This window comes from Aquarana catesbeiana, linkage group LG03 (genome assembly GCF_042186555.1).
Source record: "Aquarana catesbeiana isolate 2022-GZ linkage group LG03, ASM4218655v1, whole genome shotgun sequence".
Lineage (NCBI taxonomy): Eukaryota > Metazoa > Chordata > Amphibia > Anura > Ranidae > Aquarana > Aquarana catesbeiana.
In genome coordinates, this window is record NC_133326.1 from 165609883 (window position 1) to 165625580 (window position 15698).

The 15698-nt window shown below is 39.5% G+C and overlaps 1 protein-coding gene across 27 annotated transcripts in view; it reads left to right on the forward strand.

Annotated features, from left to right (window-relative positions):
* CELF2 (CUGBP Elav-like family member 2) overlaps positions 1 to 15698 on the forward strand; it is a 785403-nt gene that overhangs the window by 326187 nt on the left and 443518 nt on the right. For all 27 annotated transcript variants that reach the window (XM_073619453.1, XM_073619451.1, XM_073619452.1 and 24 more), the window contains one exon: positions 8474 to 8670. In XM_073619453.1, coding sequence (XP_073475554.1) covers positions 8474 to 8670 — 197 coding nt within the window. The remainder of the gene's footprint in view (positions 1 to 8473; positions 8671 to 15698) is intronic.

The window sequence follows — 15698 nt, forward strand, 5'->3', positions numbered from 1 at the left end:
AAAAACGGCCGTTTTTAAAACTTTTTTTTGCATTGATCCATGTCCCCTGGGGCAGGACCCAGGTCCCCAAACACTTTTTATGACAATAACTTGCATATAAGCCTTTAAAATTAGCACTTTTGATTATTCATGTTCGTGTCCCATAGACTTTAACGGTGTTCGCATGTTCGAACGAACTTTTTCCTGTTCGCATGTTCTGGTGCGAACCGAACAGGGGGGTGTTCGGCTCATCCCTAATCACCAGGTTAAAGGAAGGGGAAACAAAGCCTGAAAAAATATTACAGAAACCACATTTAAGGATTGGTCAGCTGCAATATATACAGTACCTCACAAAAGTGAGTACACCCCTCACATTGTTGTAAATATTTTAATATATCTTTTCATGTGACAACACTGAAGAAATGACACTTTACTACAATGCAAAGTAGTGAGTGTACAGCTTGTATAACAGTCTAAATTTGCTGTCCCCTCAAAATAATTCAACACACAGCCATTAATGTCTGAACCGCTGGCAACAAAAGTGAGTACACCCCTAAGTGAAAATGTCCAAACTGGGCCCAAAGTGTCAACATTTTGTGTGGCCTCCATTATTTTCCAGCACTGCCTTAACCCTCTTGGGCATGGAGTTCACCAGAGCTTCACAGGTTGCCACTTGAGTCTTCTTCCACTCCTCTATGACGACATCACGGAGCTGGTGGATGTTAGAGATCTTGGGCTTCTCCACCTTTTGTTTGAGGATGCCCCACTTATGCTCAATAGGGTTTAGGTCTGGAGACATGCTTGGTCAGTCTATCACCTTTACCCTCAGCTTCTTTAGCGAGGCAGTGGTCGTCTTGGAGGTGTGTTTGGGGTTGTTATTATGTTGGAATACTGCCCTGTGGCCCAGTCTCCAAAAGGAGGGGATCATGCTCTGCTTCAGTATGTCACAGTACAGGTTGGCATTCATGGTTCCCTCAATGAACTGAAGCTCCCCAGTACCGGCAGCACTCATGCAGCCCCAGACCATGACACTCCCACCACCATGCTTGACTGTAGACAAGACACACTTGTCTTTGTACTCCTCACCTGGTTGCCACCACACACGCTTGACACCATCTGAACCAAATATGTTTATCTTGGTCTCATCAGACCACAGGACATGGTTCCAGTAATCCATGTCCTTAGTCTGCTTTTCTTCAGCAAACTGTTTGAGGGCTTTCTTGTGCATCATCTTTAGAAGAGGATTCGTTCTGGGACGTCAGCCATGCAGACCAATTTGATGCAGTGTGTGGCATATGGTCTGAGCACTGACAGGCTGACCCCCCACCCCTTCAACCTCTGCAGCAATTCTGGCAGCACTCATACCTCTATTTCCCAAAGACAACCTCTGGATATGACGCTGAGCACGTGCACTTGGCTTCTTTGGTCGATCATGGTGAGGCCTGTTCTGAGTGGAAACTGTCCTGTTAAACTGCTGTATGGTCTTGGCCACCATGCTGCAGCTCAGTTTCAGGGTCTTGGCAATCTTCTTATAGCCCAGGTCATCTTTATGTAGAGCAACAGTTCTTTTTTTAAAATCCTCAGAGAGTTCTTTGCCATGAGGTGCCATGTTGAACTTCCAGTAACCAGTGTGAGAGAGTGAGAGCCATAACACCAAATTTAACAGACCTGCTCCCCATTCACACCTGAGATCTTATAACACTAACAAGTCACATGACCCTGGGAAGGAAAATGGCTAATTGGGCCCAATTTGGACATTTTCACTTAGGGGTGTACTCACTTTTGTTGCCAGCGGTTTAGACATTAATGACTGTGTTGAGTTATTTTGAGGGGACAGCAAATTTAAACTGTTCTACAAGTTGTACACTCACTACTTTACATTTTAGCAAAGTGTAATTTCTTCAGTGTTGTCACATGAAAAGATTAAAAAAAAAAATATTTACAAAAATGTGAGGGGTGTACTCACTTTTGTGAGATACTGAAATTTGTCCAAGCTGCTAAATAGCAAGCGTAATGGGGTCTATCTACCAAACAAGGCTTTTGCTTTGTGACTCTCAACTCTGACGACAATAACCTTTGTTTCTAGAACTTGAGCCTGTTGATTTATCTAATCAAGTTGCTTTGTTGTTATCATGACTCAATATCTCACGCAGTTATGTAACACAGATGGACATTTTATATTGGTACACAACTCTGCATTACAGAATGTTGCAATTCAGTACCTGCATACAGCTCATCCATGTCTCTTGGTCATTCTGTTTTTGTACACCATCATCTGAAAAGGGAATTACCAGGTTCCACTTGTTTCCTGTCTTAGCATTGCATCTATGCAGTTGTCATTGGTGTCAAACATCTCCAGCATGAAATTTTGGGGTGAGCTGTAGCCAAAACTTTCTCTTTAGGTTTTGATAGTGGGAGTAGGGATAAAACTTCTGACAGGTTTACATTTCTATCTTTGCTCCTGTTTCCAATTGTAATCACATATAGCATGTGAAAACCTGAAAAAAATGTAAATCGTCTCCACTTTATACAAGATTCTATTCTTATAGTTCAATTTCTATTTTTATTAATCTGGAGGATGATTGTCCCACTACAAACTCTGCCCTAGACAACCTCCTAAGCTTCTCCAAGGTGACCTATATTACTTCATGGTATACATTGGAGGTTCTTATAACATTCCAGTATGTAATAACATATAAAGAGTTTCCCAAGCCTTTAAAAATCTTATCGTTCATTTTTTATGTTTGCATCTGGCTATACAATTCATAAATAGAGCAGATACATGTAGGAGTTCATACATGGTGTTTAGGATTAAATTTATATGGGTACAGGTGATGTTTCAGGCTCACACCCGCAAATGTTTTTGCAGTTAATGGTCTTCGGCCTACACTATGTAATAGTGTAATGATAAAAATACACTTGTGATTTGGGTAAAAGACCAGAGGGTGATGTAAATAATAAATACACATGATAACGAGTGCCTTACTCCTTTCTCCTATTAGTATTTGATACCCAGATCCTTATACTAATCATAACATAGCCACAGGGTGGTCATTACAGGCGGTGGGAGAATGTGTAGCCTTTAGCTGCTTAGAAAACAGCCTTAAGGATTTAGACTATTTTAATGCGCTGTACCTTTTTAACAGTGGTAGTTTTCATACACAGACCTACTTATTAATGCTTCTTGCTCAAACTGCCATCCTGGACATATCTTAGTAATCCAAGAGATTTTTTTTTCACTATTTTTCATTCATTATAATTAAACCATCTTGTTTGATAGTAGGTGTTTACTGATGTATACACATTTTAGTTATATATTATTTCCTCGACATTCAGCTAAATATATTGCTAAATTATGTTTATCCTTGCAGAACACATAATTGATTTTGAGGAAAGTCATGTTACAGATACAGATTAAGATATTGACTAATAACATGCAGTAACAGAAAGAGGTCAGGACAGGCAATGGACATCATAAACCCATTAGCGAGCACGATTGATAAGAAATATAGAATCTACAGAGCTTGAGAGAAATGTGCAAAGTTAGACCCATTTCACAAAGCATGACAGGCCTAATTAGGTTCCTTGCTGACAGGTAAGTGTTGCTAGGTAATAATGATAAGTGTGGGTACAGCTTAACATGCTTGGCAGTGTAGGTAATAAATTATGTGTTAGATATGGTTTTCTTTTGCATAATGCCTCTTTTAATATACATGCTCCAAATCATATACAGTATCCTAATAGTATGTCTGAACTAAAGAGAAAATAAACCTTGAACTATCCTTCCTATAGAGCACTGATGCCCATCCTGATGCCCAAAGCATGTTGACATGTGGCCCTTTGACACTTATCGTGCAGCCCTTAGGGCCCCTGCAGATACTATTCTGTGTTTTCCTAGCCTAGGAGCTTGTTCGGGCAACTGAAAAAAAAAAAATTACACCAATTTCTAGGAGTTAAGAAGTTTGTCACATTTTTTTTGACATGCCTTTCTTATTTTCTGTGCTGACCACCCCCTTTCTCTTTGCTTTTTTTCCACTGATCTTGTATAATGCTTTGTGCTGACAAAAATAGTTAGTCATTTTTACGGCGGCTGTAGGGAGCACAAATGTGGAAGTATTGATTAATAGGAGCTGTAATAGCAGTGATCTTTGCCAGTCTAATGTAATGTGTCTTCAGTCTATGATTGTCTCATAAAGCATGTCCCCAGTCTCCAACAAATTATAGCATGTCTGCTGTCTTTGACCATCTTCTGTAGTATGTCTGCAGTCTCTAACTATCTTTTTTTAGGGTATCTGCAGTCTCTGACCATCTGCCGTAGCCTTTAACCCCTTGCCGACCAGCGCACGATGATATACATCGGCACAATGGCACGGCTGGGCAAACGGGCGTACAGGTATGTCCCCTTTAAATCGTGGCATAGTGGGCGCGTGTGCCCGCTGCATGCTCTGTGAGCGTGCCCACGGGTCCTGCGGACTAGATGTCCACCGGGATCCCGCGATCGTGTCATGGAGCGGCAGAAAGGGGAGACGCCTATGTAAAGAAGACATTTCCTTGTTCTGCCTAGCAACATGACAAAGGTCTACTGCTCCCTGTCATCGGGAGCAATGATCTCTGTCATGTGCTAATGAGACAATCCCCCATACAGTTAGAATGAACAAATGAATGATTTGTATAGCGCTGCAGATGCAAACTGAATCGCCTCAAGGTGCTAGATCCGTGCTGTTTGTCCTGTTTCTTAGAAGAGATGGGTCTTTAGTTTTTTTCCGAGGGCTTGATGGTTTTCTTCCATGCGGATGTTGGTGGGTAGTGCGTTCCATAGCTGTGGTCCTTGGACTGCAAATCTTCGTTCTCCCTTTGATTTGTAGCGGGACTTGGGAATGAGGAGGAGGTTTTGGTTAGTTGATCTAAGACTGTGATTGTGTAGTGTTTTATTTTCTCACATAGGTATTGTGGAGTGTTTCCTTGAGTGTATTTGTGGGTGAGGCAGAGGGTCTTGAAAGTGATTCGATCCATTACGGTTAGCCAATGTAGGCTCCTCAGGGATGGGGAGATGGATTCCCAGGGTTTTTTTTCTGTTACCAGTCTTGCCCAGACTGGTAAGAGTGTGTCACTTCCTAGGACACACTTAACCCCTTGATCGCCCCCTAGTGTTTAATCCCTCCCTTGCAAGTGTCATTTAAACTGTAATCAGTGCATTTTTATAGCACTGATCGCTGTATAAATGACAATGGTCCCAAAATAGTGTCAAAAGTGTCCGATGTGTCCACCATAATGTCGCAGTCAGGATAAAAATTACAGATGGCCGTCATTACTAAAAAAAAAAAATTAATAATAAAAATGCCATAAATCTATCCCCTATTTTGTAGATGCTATAACTTTTGCGCAAACCAATCAATATACGCTTATTCGAATTCAACATAAATTTTGTTTGGGTGCAACGTCGCACGGCCGCGCAGTTGTCAGTTAAAGCGTCGCAGTGCCGTATCGCAAAAAGTGCTCTGGTCAGCAGGGGGTAAATCCTTCCGGGGCTGAAGTGGTTAAACATCACCTGTAGTATGTCTGCAGTCTCTAACCATGTTTTTCAGGATATTTGCAGTCTCTGACCATCTCCTGTAACCTTTAAACATCTCCTGTAGTGTGTCTGCAGTCTCTGACAGTTTTCTATAGCATTACATTTTACTGAATAATATCTGTGGCCTTTGCGTATATCACTATATCAGGAAAGTTGACCAACAATTCTCTAGAGTCTAAAAACAGAAAATCTGTAGCATCACAGTATTCCCTCTGACAATGCCTTCAATATGGACGTACAGAACCAGCTTTAATCAGGCATCATCCAGGGTCAGCATCTTCTTCCTGGACTGACATGCTGTCTCCAAAATGACTTAATCATGTAAATCCTGGTGCCTATCAGTTATCAGCTGGGTTTACAAATGTCTGACACATATCAGCTTCCCTCTATAGTGTCTCAGCTTGTCACTTGGTACAAAGTTACAATATTTCAGTCTGATACATGGGCGAGAGGAGTCTAGGGCAAATATTGGTTCTGCCTGTGACAGTGTGATAACATCATCACTTGACCTAAGCTCAATTATTGCTTTTTTATTTTTATTTATTATTATTTATTTATACCACTGTTGTGGTATGTAAGGGATGTATTTATTCAGACTTGTACAGTTACAGAAAGGTTCATTTTAAGGCTAAACTCGGCCCCACAGACCTTGAGTAGATTATTTATTTGATCAGATATATGGACCACTTGTGCATTTCTTATTGCTCAGTCCATGTTGATTTGTATTCTTATTTTTTAAAATACTACTGGATATTTAACAACACAATCTATGACAAATATTTAATTGAGACAAGTTACAAATACATAAGGTAAAGCTAAACTCCAGCTTTTGATACACTTTACTTTCGTTTGGGCCAAGCTCACTAACACGTGAGGCCGCTGGATGTGCTGTATAAATTGTATGTAACTAAAGCTACACACACTATAAAGCACTGTTTTCTGGGTTCAAGCCGAGACTTCCAGCGGCCTCACATGTTAGTGTGGGACATAGCTTGCTTGAGCCAGCTTGGCCCAAATGAACTATGTAAAGTGTATCAAAAGCTGGAGTTCAGCTTTAATAGTAGCATCAAGGCTGCAATGAAGGACATAGACAGGACTACATGTTGGTCCAGGTTAGTTGTCAGTAGTGATAAGACTTAGCATTTCTCCTGAGGGTACAGTCACTGTCCTGATTTACAATTCTTACTTACAATAGGCCATGGTCCTGCTATATGGCCCCCAATTTAAAGAACACCTACAAAACCTAGATTATCGTACATATTGTTAAAATGTATCTCCAGCCAAATCTTTATTATATTTTTTTAATTTTAGAGATAGTGAAGAGATATTAGAACCCCTGTCAAGTTTTTACTGCTACGGGGCTTTGTTAGAGAGCTTTCCCCTCACTTACTGCAGTGTAGGGAAAATCTCCAACAGCAACACAGACAGAAATTCAGTATCTGTGTTCCTGTTGCATATTTGGCCTTACCTCTTCTCTGGTAAAAACTCCTGTCACTATGACAGTAAGTCAGTGGAAACTTGGACAGCTTTTAAAAAACTAATTCTAAACCTTCTCCACTCTATTCAAAACAAACAAAAAAAAAAGTTTGGCTAGAGTTACACCTTAAGCCCAATAGAACAATTGTATGCGTTGGTATTACCAGTGAATCATTACTAGATTTTGACAAGTGGGATACACATAGCTTTCAGTAAATTTTCACTGATACTGAGTAGCTTTAAGAAACCAGCAACAGTTCCATAAGGCTAGGTTCTCAAAGATGGCAGGCCCTCTGGAACACAATCTGTGGTGGATCGCTTTTCAGTAGGCGATAGAGCACCAGCTTCCAGGAGGCAATACTGCTGCCTCACAAATCCTATCCATTTTGTATGGAACTAACATACCCAGTCCATTGATTTCAATGCCATGTGATTGATCCTCTCTAACTGCCTTGTTAGACTTTCAGTGGGCATTCGGGTTTGGGTGGGGGCATAAAAACATGGCTGAACCATCCATATTTTACCGCTTATGTGAAGAGTCCTCACTCTGGTCATTGAGAACTGCATGGGTATTTTTGCTGGACAATGGGCACACTACATAGTATATAAAATACATTAGATACACACAAACTGTGCAAATACGTTGGCAGAGGATGGCACCTTGTAGTCAGTTTAAGGAGGTCCCATTATTCCTAAGGCAGCCATATGAAGGATATATTACATCTAGTTTTTTATAAGTGTATTCCCTCCATTCACAGAATGTACTCTAGAATAGATAAACCTTGCTTCTTGCATGTAAGGAATTATTTTCATTCTAAAATACCCCTTTTAAAAGGAAGTTAGAGACAGCAAATAGTTGTCACACATCACATTTAAACTGCATCCAGTAAAGCGTTCTGCTTTCCACAATTCAACTGTGTGAATTGAAGCCTTTGTTCAACAAACAGTAGGCTAAATCTATGTATCTCAGTCATTCTGTTAGCTGTGAGGGTGTGAGATCAGATCTGCAGTGTAAAGCCATTTCCAGCATTCTAAGGAAAAAGTTAGACTAATTTAATGTACACATGATGGTTCTACACAATCTACAGATTCATCTCTGTCATCTTGCACTGCTCATCTAACAGACTGGCAAGTGTTTCATATTTTTTCATATGACTTTATTACCAAAATTGTTCCTACTTTTACTAAAAAATGGTTTCTTGCAATATATGGTGATGAGTATCTGTCTTTCAGCGTTGTTTACTAGAAAATTAACAAAATTTTAGATTTGATGCCTGATATGTGAAATTTCGAAAGTTTATAATCCTTTAATTCAATCTGACTAGATAGTTACAGACTACATGTGTGTAGCTCTGATCCTGTTATTAAGGCGGCTTCTGTTCTACATTTGTATTTGTTGTATACTTTGTCAGGGTTAATGATGCCTGTGTATTTCTCTCTTTACAGTAACGGTACAACCAACAAGATGAATGGAGCTTTGGATCACTCAGACCAGCCAGACCCAGATGCCATTAAGATGTTTGTTGGACAGATCCCACGTTCATGGTCAGAAAAAGAACTCAAAGACCTTTTTGAGCCTTACGGAGCCGTCTATCAGATCAATGTCCTGCGAGACAGAAGTCAAAATCCACCCCAAAGCAAAGGTAGTGATTTATGAGAATCTTCACTTTCTAAACAAAGTCAGCGTGTTTTGCCAGTTTTGAACATTGTTGATGTAGCCAGAGCAAGGTTACACTTTTTTTAGCCTAGCACAGGCATCTGTACTGCAGAAGTGACACTTTTAGTTTTAGTTGAGGTACAGTGCCCTGCATGCTCTGTCAGTTAAAAGACATTTCAAGTAGGATTTAATAAAAATGCATTGGAAGTGTGGAAGAAAGCTACACTTCAATAAACAATTTTTAGTAAATGCTTAATAAATTTGCACTAGACTGCAAAGTTTGGAATAAGAGTTGGAGATGAACTGAAGTGTAGGATGACCTGCTTGACTTAACTAAGACGGTTAAAATATAATAAACTCACATTAAAGCTGAACTCCAGGCAGATTTAAAAGGCACAAATTCATTCAGCTGTGTATTGAATAATATATCATATGTTTTATAGTTACTCAGGTTGAAAAAAGTCCATCTATTTCAACCAATAAACAAATAAATAAATAAACAGCATAAATAAATAGAAAACCTCCACATGCTAATATCTATACCCACAGTCGATCCAGAGGAAGACCACAAAAACCCTATATGAATCAAATAAATTCCCTCCATATCCCCTAGAAGGCAATAAGATATTCCCTGGATTAAGAATCCCTGGCGTTATTTTTTTATTACTCAGGAATGCATCCAGCCATTTTTTTTTTTTTTTACCGCAATCTACTAAGCTGTCCAGAACTAGTTCTTGGTAGGCCTGTTCCACATTTTCACAGCTCTTCCTGTAAAGAAGCATTTTCATAGGTGGAGGTTAAATCTTTTTCCTCATTGTATGTTTTTTTTAAATACAAGCAGCGTAAGTTCCTGATATGTGGTATCAATCTCTTCCAGTTCTATGTACACCATAGCTCAGACTGGGAGAGGAAGAAGCAGCATAAGGAGGCAATTAGTTAGGCTGTAGTGATCATGTGCTAATATGCTGATAGAAGGAGAAAACAAAGATATGAGCTCATCAGTCTGCTGTTTCTCTTTTTACTGTACAGGCCTAGGCTGAGGGAGGGACACAACTTGCAAGCGTTCCTTAACTGCAGCAGAGGAAAATCAGGTCTTCTGTCCTTCCAGACAGGGCTCTGCTGTCTAACAGAGCTGTGTAAAACTTAGTGCTGGATAGACAGAAATCTGCTCCCATATACACTACTTTACCAAAAGTAATGGGGCGCCTGCCTTTACACACACATGAACTGGAATATTGGCCAAACATTCCCATAGACATACTCCTAAACCTTGTGGCCAGCCTTCCCAGAAGAGTTGAAGCTGTTTTAGCTGCAAAGGGTGGGCCAACTCAATATTGAACCCTACAGACTAAGACTGGGATGCCAGCAGCCTCCCTGAAGGTTTTCCCGAGTGTGGCTCGGGGTTAAAATTCAGTCCCATTAGCGGTAACCCCGAGCCACACTCGGGATTACATTGCAGGATCCTGGTGCCGCGTTACTTACCTTGTCCCCAGGATCCTGCGATGTCCCCCGCAGTGTCCGTGGGCTCTGTCTCCTCCGAAGCCTCTCCATGCCAGGCTCCGTTCCCTGCGAGCATCGCGACGCACGGGGCGGAGCCTGGCGGCAAATTCAAAAAATTGTAAAAATCATAACACATACAGTACTGTAATCTTACAGATTACAGTACTATATGAAATTATTTCACATCCCTTTTGTCCCCAGTGCTTTGTCTGCCCTCCATGCAGTTTTATGTTATGTATACTGTTCTTTCTGCCTTGAAACTGGAGATTGTCCATAGCAACCAAAAAGTGTCCCTTTACGTCAAAAGTGGCTTTAGACCAGCTAGAAAACAGCGATAGTAAATTAGAACACTTGCAGAATTGAGCGATAGTGATTTATGGAGAAATTAATTTTATTATTATTATATTATTATTTTTTTTAATTATTTATATTTATTTATTATATTATAATTTATGTTTTTGTGTTTCAAACTTTATCATACCCGGGATGTCTACTAGACTCTTGTTTGGACAGATTTAAGTGTGTTATTACTAAGAATTACAGGCCTACAATATAAAACGCCAAATTTCCATGCAAAATAATTGTACCGCTTTCAGCACCTAAAATCCGAAATAATCATACCGCCAGGGAGGTTAAAGTTCATGTTTGTGAAAAGGCAAATGTACCAATACTTTTGGTAATATAGGGTATGTATTTCATCTGTGTATGTAGCTGTTTGCCTGGAATTCAACTTTAAATTGGAAACTTTTGTCAGTGATAAAAATATTAACATCTTTTGTTTTTAAAAAAACTTTTCATGTATGATTGTTCATGGAATAACCTATTATGACATGCATTGCTTTGTGCCTGTTAGCTGGTGGTGTTATCTTCCTTAATGAGTTGATCACATTAATATAATGGTTTTGCTTTGATAATTTATTGTGGATAAACAATGACAAGAGATTTAAATATATACATACATTTTTATGATTTCTAGAAGGTGTTTTTGATGTTCTTTGTTTTTAATTATGGTAGTTTAGTACTTTTACAGGGGACATTTAGAAAGTGTATGTTTGCCAGACGACAACTTTCATGACTTGCATTGCAACACGCACCATCAATTTAGTATTGAGTATGTGAAGACTGAACTGAAAACAGCCAAATGCTTGTATAAAAAAAAAAAAAGAATAAGTAATGCATTTTTTTTTTACTTTAATCAATCACATGGGATTAAAACTTTTAAAGTAAAAAATAAACATTGATTTTTGCAAGCTGTTTTCTTTGCCAATATGGACTTGCTTCCTCTTATGTAGAGATGGGCACACTCAACTAAACCTTCTTTAATTAACTTTACATGCATCTATTGAGCCTGATATTGAATAAGCTTGCTGCACACTTTTCAAGTGTATTATTTTGTGCTCACTTGGGATTATTTACTAATGAAGTACGAATGTGCAAAACCCATACTACCTATTCAGACATCTGCTTCTATTGTCTACTTGCGAAATCAAACAAATACAATAGTATAGAATATTATTTTTTTTATTTATTATTTTATATTATTTTATTATTTTCAGTTGTGCTTTGTACTAATAAATAGTCTACAATGCAAATCTGTAGATTTACATAGCTTGTTTTCTTTTTTTATATGACTATAATGATTATAATATTTGGAAGGTAAACGTTAAGATACCTATTATTTTCTAACCATTTTTTAAATATGCATGGCAACCAGTCTTTATTCACTATTTGATTGTCTATCTAAACTTTAGCCTTTCTATGGGATCTGAAACAAAGAGTACAATCCAGATTCAGTCCCAGGGTTTGTTAAGTAAGGGTTTGTTTACACCATGTCTGTTGAGTTTTTGGGCCCATTTCACATAATACATGTGCGGTGGTGTACAGAAAAACACATTCAGGGGAATTCATAAATAGTGTCTAAGACACTCTAGAATTCCTCAGTGCCTCCACATGACAAATGTTGACGTGAGTGACAAATGTATGTAGCTGTTGTAAACAGGTAGATGAATCTGGGGCATTCACCCTCTGTGGAGAAGCACTGACAGTGTCCAAACGTGCACTCTTTCCTCAGTGCAGCTGTGTTTCTTCCTGTAGTGGCTGGGTTGGGGGATCCTGGTGTGGATTTGCAGATACTAATTCCCCCTCAGATCCAGTCTCCTTGTTAGGCAGGCAGTATTATAATAGTATCTATTGGTTAAAGAAGCTGCTCATTGCCTGATTGTAATCACAAGGAGAAAGAAGACCTAATGAGGAACTAGTGTCTCAGCTTCCCCATTAGGCTCCACTCATTGAGTGTCTCTGGTTGTCAGGAGACTGCCAGCTGTGAAGCCAGCAGCATCCTTAACAACCAGTGTCTAGTGGGGAAGGAATAGCGATGGCAAACATACTGCTCTACTACACAACATAAAGAAACAATAAAGAGACAGGCACTCTTGCCTGTCTCTGTACGTCAACTTATAGTTAGTCTTAATAATCTGCCACAGGACATTTTTAAAGATAATATTCACTTATCTTAGTATATAAGGTAAAGTTGTGTTCACTTTGAACATCCTATCTTATGGAAACAGGACTTTTGCTTGCAAAGGTATATAGATACTCTATATCAGGTGCTTCCAGCTATCTTCAATAGCTAGCAATGTTTAATTTAGTAGTGCTGGTAGATTTTTAATCTACCACTTATATGTAAATTTAGTGGGTCATCTGTTCTGTACATAGTTCAGATTTAATCTATGACTAAATTAGCTTCTGTTCCAGCCTTGGTTGTGTTGCGTGCAGTACCACTTCATCGCCTGTAGATGTCGGTGTCACTACAGACCGGAGCTGGAAAGCAACAGACTGAGGTGTATTGAGTGCTCTTCTTTCTCAGAAGTAACTCGGCAGAGGTTGTCCCCTGTGGTGCATTCTGGGAAGGGGTATATAAGGGACAGATGCCATATTTCGGGGTCTTTTCATTCCGCCCGCTGGCCCTCCTGGCCGACAGGTATGTGCTAGGAGTCCTACCTCGTGGTCCTCCGGGCTGGAGGACTGCGTTGCTGCAGCATGTGAGTGGGCCCAGAAGTCTGTCTGGGGCCTACTACAACTGCTGCGGAGATGGTCCTGTGCTGTCTGTCCTGCGGGAAGAAGCTGCACAATTGAGAAGAATCCAGGGGAGGACCCGTCTTGGAAGGATCATGCGGAGCGCTGGTCTGGAGAGGGGCCTGGTGACTCAATTGGAGGATGCATCTTAAGTTAACCTACTACATAGTACTGCCGGGTCGGCCTAAAGGTTCTGGTACTGTGTTGCTGTTCATCAAAAACTACTACATCCTGTGGTAGAGGATCGTACAGTTTTGTTCTACTAGATCTAATCCTGAATTGAAGATACAGTCATCCCTGAGATTTCAATTCCTTAGTGCTACACCAAAAAAAGTTATTTGAATTTCCCTGCAACTCTTCTTCTACCTCTTTCCTGCTACTTCTTCCAGTTATCTCCCATTAAAGCATTGGAAAAGTACTAAAGTGACTGGTGCCTACATTGTCAGATAATACGTTTAACGTGGACTCTAAGTCTGGTATTGGTGAAACTACAGGTAAAAAGGTAACGGAGACAGCCCACTTTAAATCAGCAGCTCCACCGTTAGTTATTGCTACATAAGTATTTGTTTTATTGTAGTCAGCCTTATGACTTTATCCTGGCCACATACATGTCATCATATTTTCAAACTTTTTAACAAGAAGCAAATTACTGTAATTTTTTTTTTTTTTTAAGTAAAATGAACCTGGAACAAATAATCCATGCATGTTTTTTAGATTATAATTGATCGTTATAGAGGTACAGTTATATTGTTTCAAAAACATTAACATTTCTTTACAGAACAATATTACCACATTAAATCAGAGATAAGGAGTAAAGACTGTTCACAAAATAAATTTTAACACATCTGTCTACGTGATAGTGAAAACAATTAACTCCGTGCCAATATGGGTGAATAATATCAGTATTAGAAATCAAAAAGAAAATTGTACTTAAAATAATGAACCAGAACCCAAAAAAACACACAAACAAGCTGCTCCCCAACTGAACATGAAATGATCAGATGGTAAGTAGATAGATAGGGGGCGCTAATACGTGTCTAATTAATAAACTAATATATTAAATCTTAATAAAATATGTTTAGTGTGAACCTCATTTAAAAAAAGGTAAATAGGAGTAGACAATATATGGCAATTGGTGAATTTGAACCATATACATTACCACAAAAACAACAGTGATAGCTTCAGTGACAGTGATATACTATCTCCATAAGCAGTGAATAAAATAAATTATAATGGTGTCTTCCAAAGTGAACCAGTTGCTTCCTGTCGATAGATAAAAAGTTCCTTCACCAAAGAAGAAATAGTAGAAATAGTAGAAATAGATATCTGCTTACCAGATACCAATGACCCCTTTAATCGAAAAGAGAGTCATTAGTGCTTTTGCGGGATTGTGCCTGCTCACATGGATGGCTGGACAGCTGGTTGTTGATTAGGCTAAGAACCCCTCCGGTCCCAATCGTTCAAACATGGGATATATGTGAAACAAACAAAGTCTCCATAGTGTAAAATCATTTAATAAAAGGCTAAGGATACATTAAAAACGCCAAATGGCTGCTTACATTTGTGGGTGCCTACCCGACACTGGGGCTGCTCGCCTGTCAGGGTATGATTGGGATCACCGACCCGTCGCACCACATCGAAAACAGTGTGCGTTCCACCCGGCGTGAGAAGCAACCAGAGATCCGGATGTAGGTAAAAATCTTGTGACCACGTACCTCCCATTTTTGTGGTACTGTATATGGTTCAAATTCACCAATTGCCATATATTGTCTACTCCTATTTACCTTTTTTTAAATGAGGTTCACACTAAACATATTTTATTAAGATTTAATATATTAGTTTATTAATTAGACATGTATTAGCGCCCCCTATCTATCTACTTAACATCTGTCTACGTGCACGCTGAATATCCAATAATGTGGAAGGGAAAAAAAATTAGCATCTTTGTTTTCACATGATTTCACAGCTTTACTTTTTTCACTAAACTAAGTGAGCATTAACTTTGCAAAGTGAATATACACTCTACAAAGAGAATATGTAATATATGTTACTTTAGTAAAACTAACCTTCTCTTAGGCTCGGTTCACACTGGGGCGACTTGGGATCCGACTTGTACGCCCTCAAGTCGCCCCAAGTCGCCCCAGAAATAGTTTCAATGGGAGTTAACGCTAGCGTCTTAATAGACACTACTGAAGTCGCTCTGACTTCAGAGCGTACTCCCTGTACTACTTTGATCCGACTTTGATCCGACTTCAGCCTATTGACTATCATTGAAGTCGGATCACCGTCTCGCATGATTCGACTTCGGCATGCGACTTGTGCTCAGATGATCTTGAGGGGAACGCCGCGCCAAATTTTAAATAAAAATCCGGCATGGGTTCCCCCTCCAGGGGCATGCCAGGCCCTTGGGTCTGGTATGGACCTTGAGGAGAACCCCCT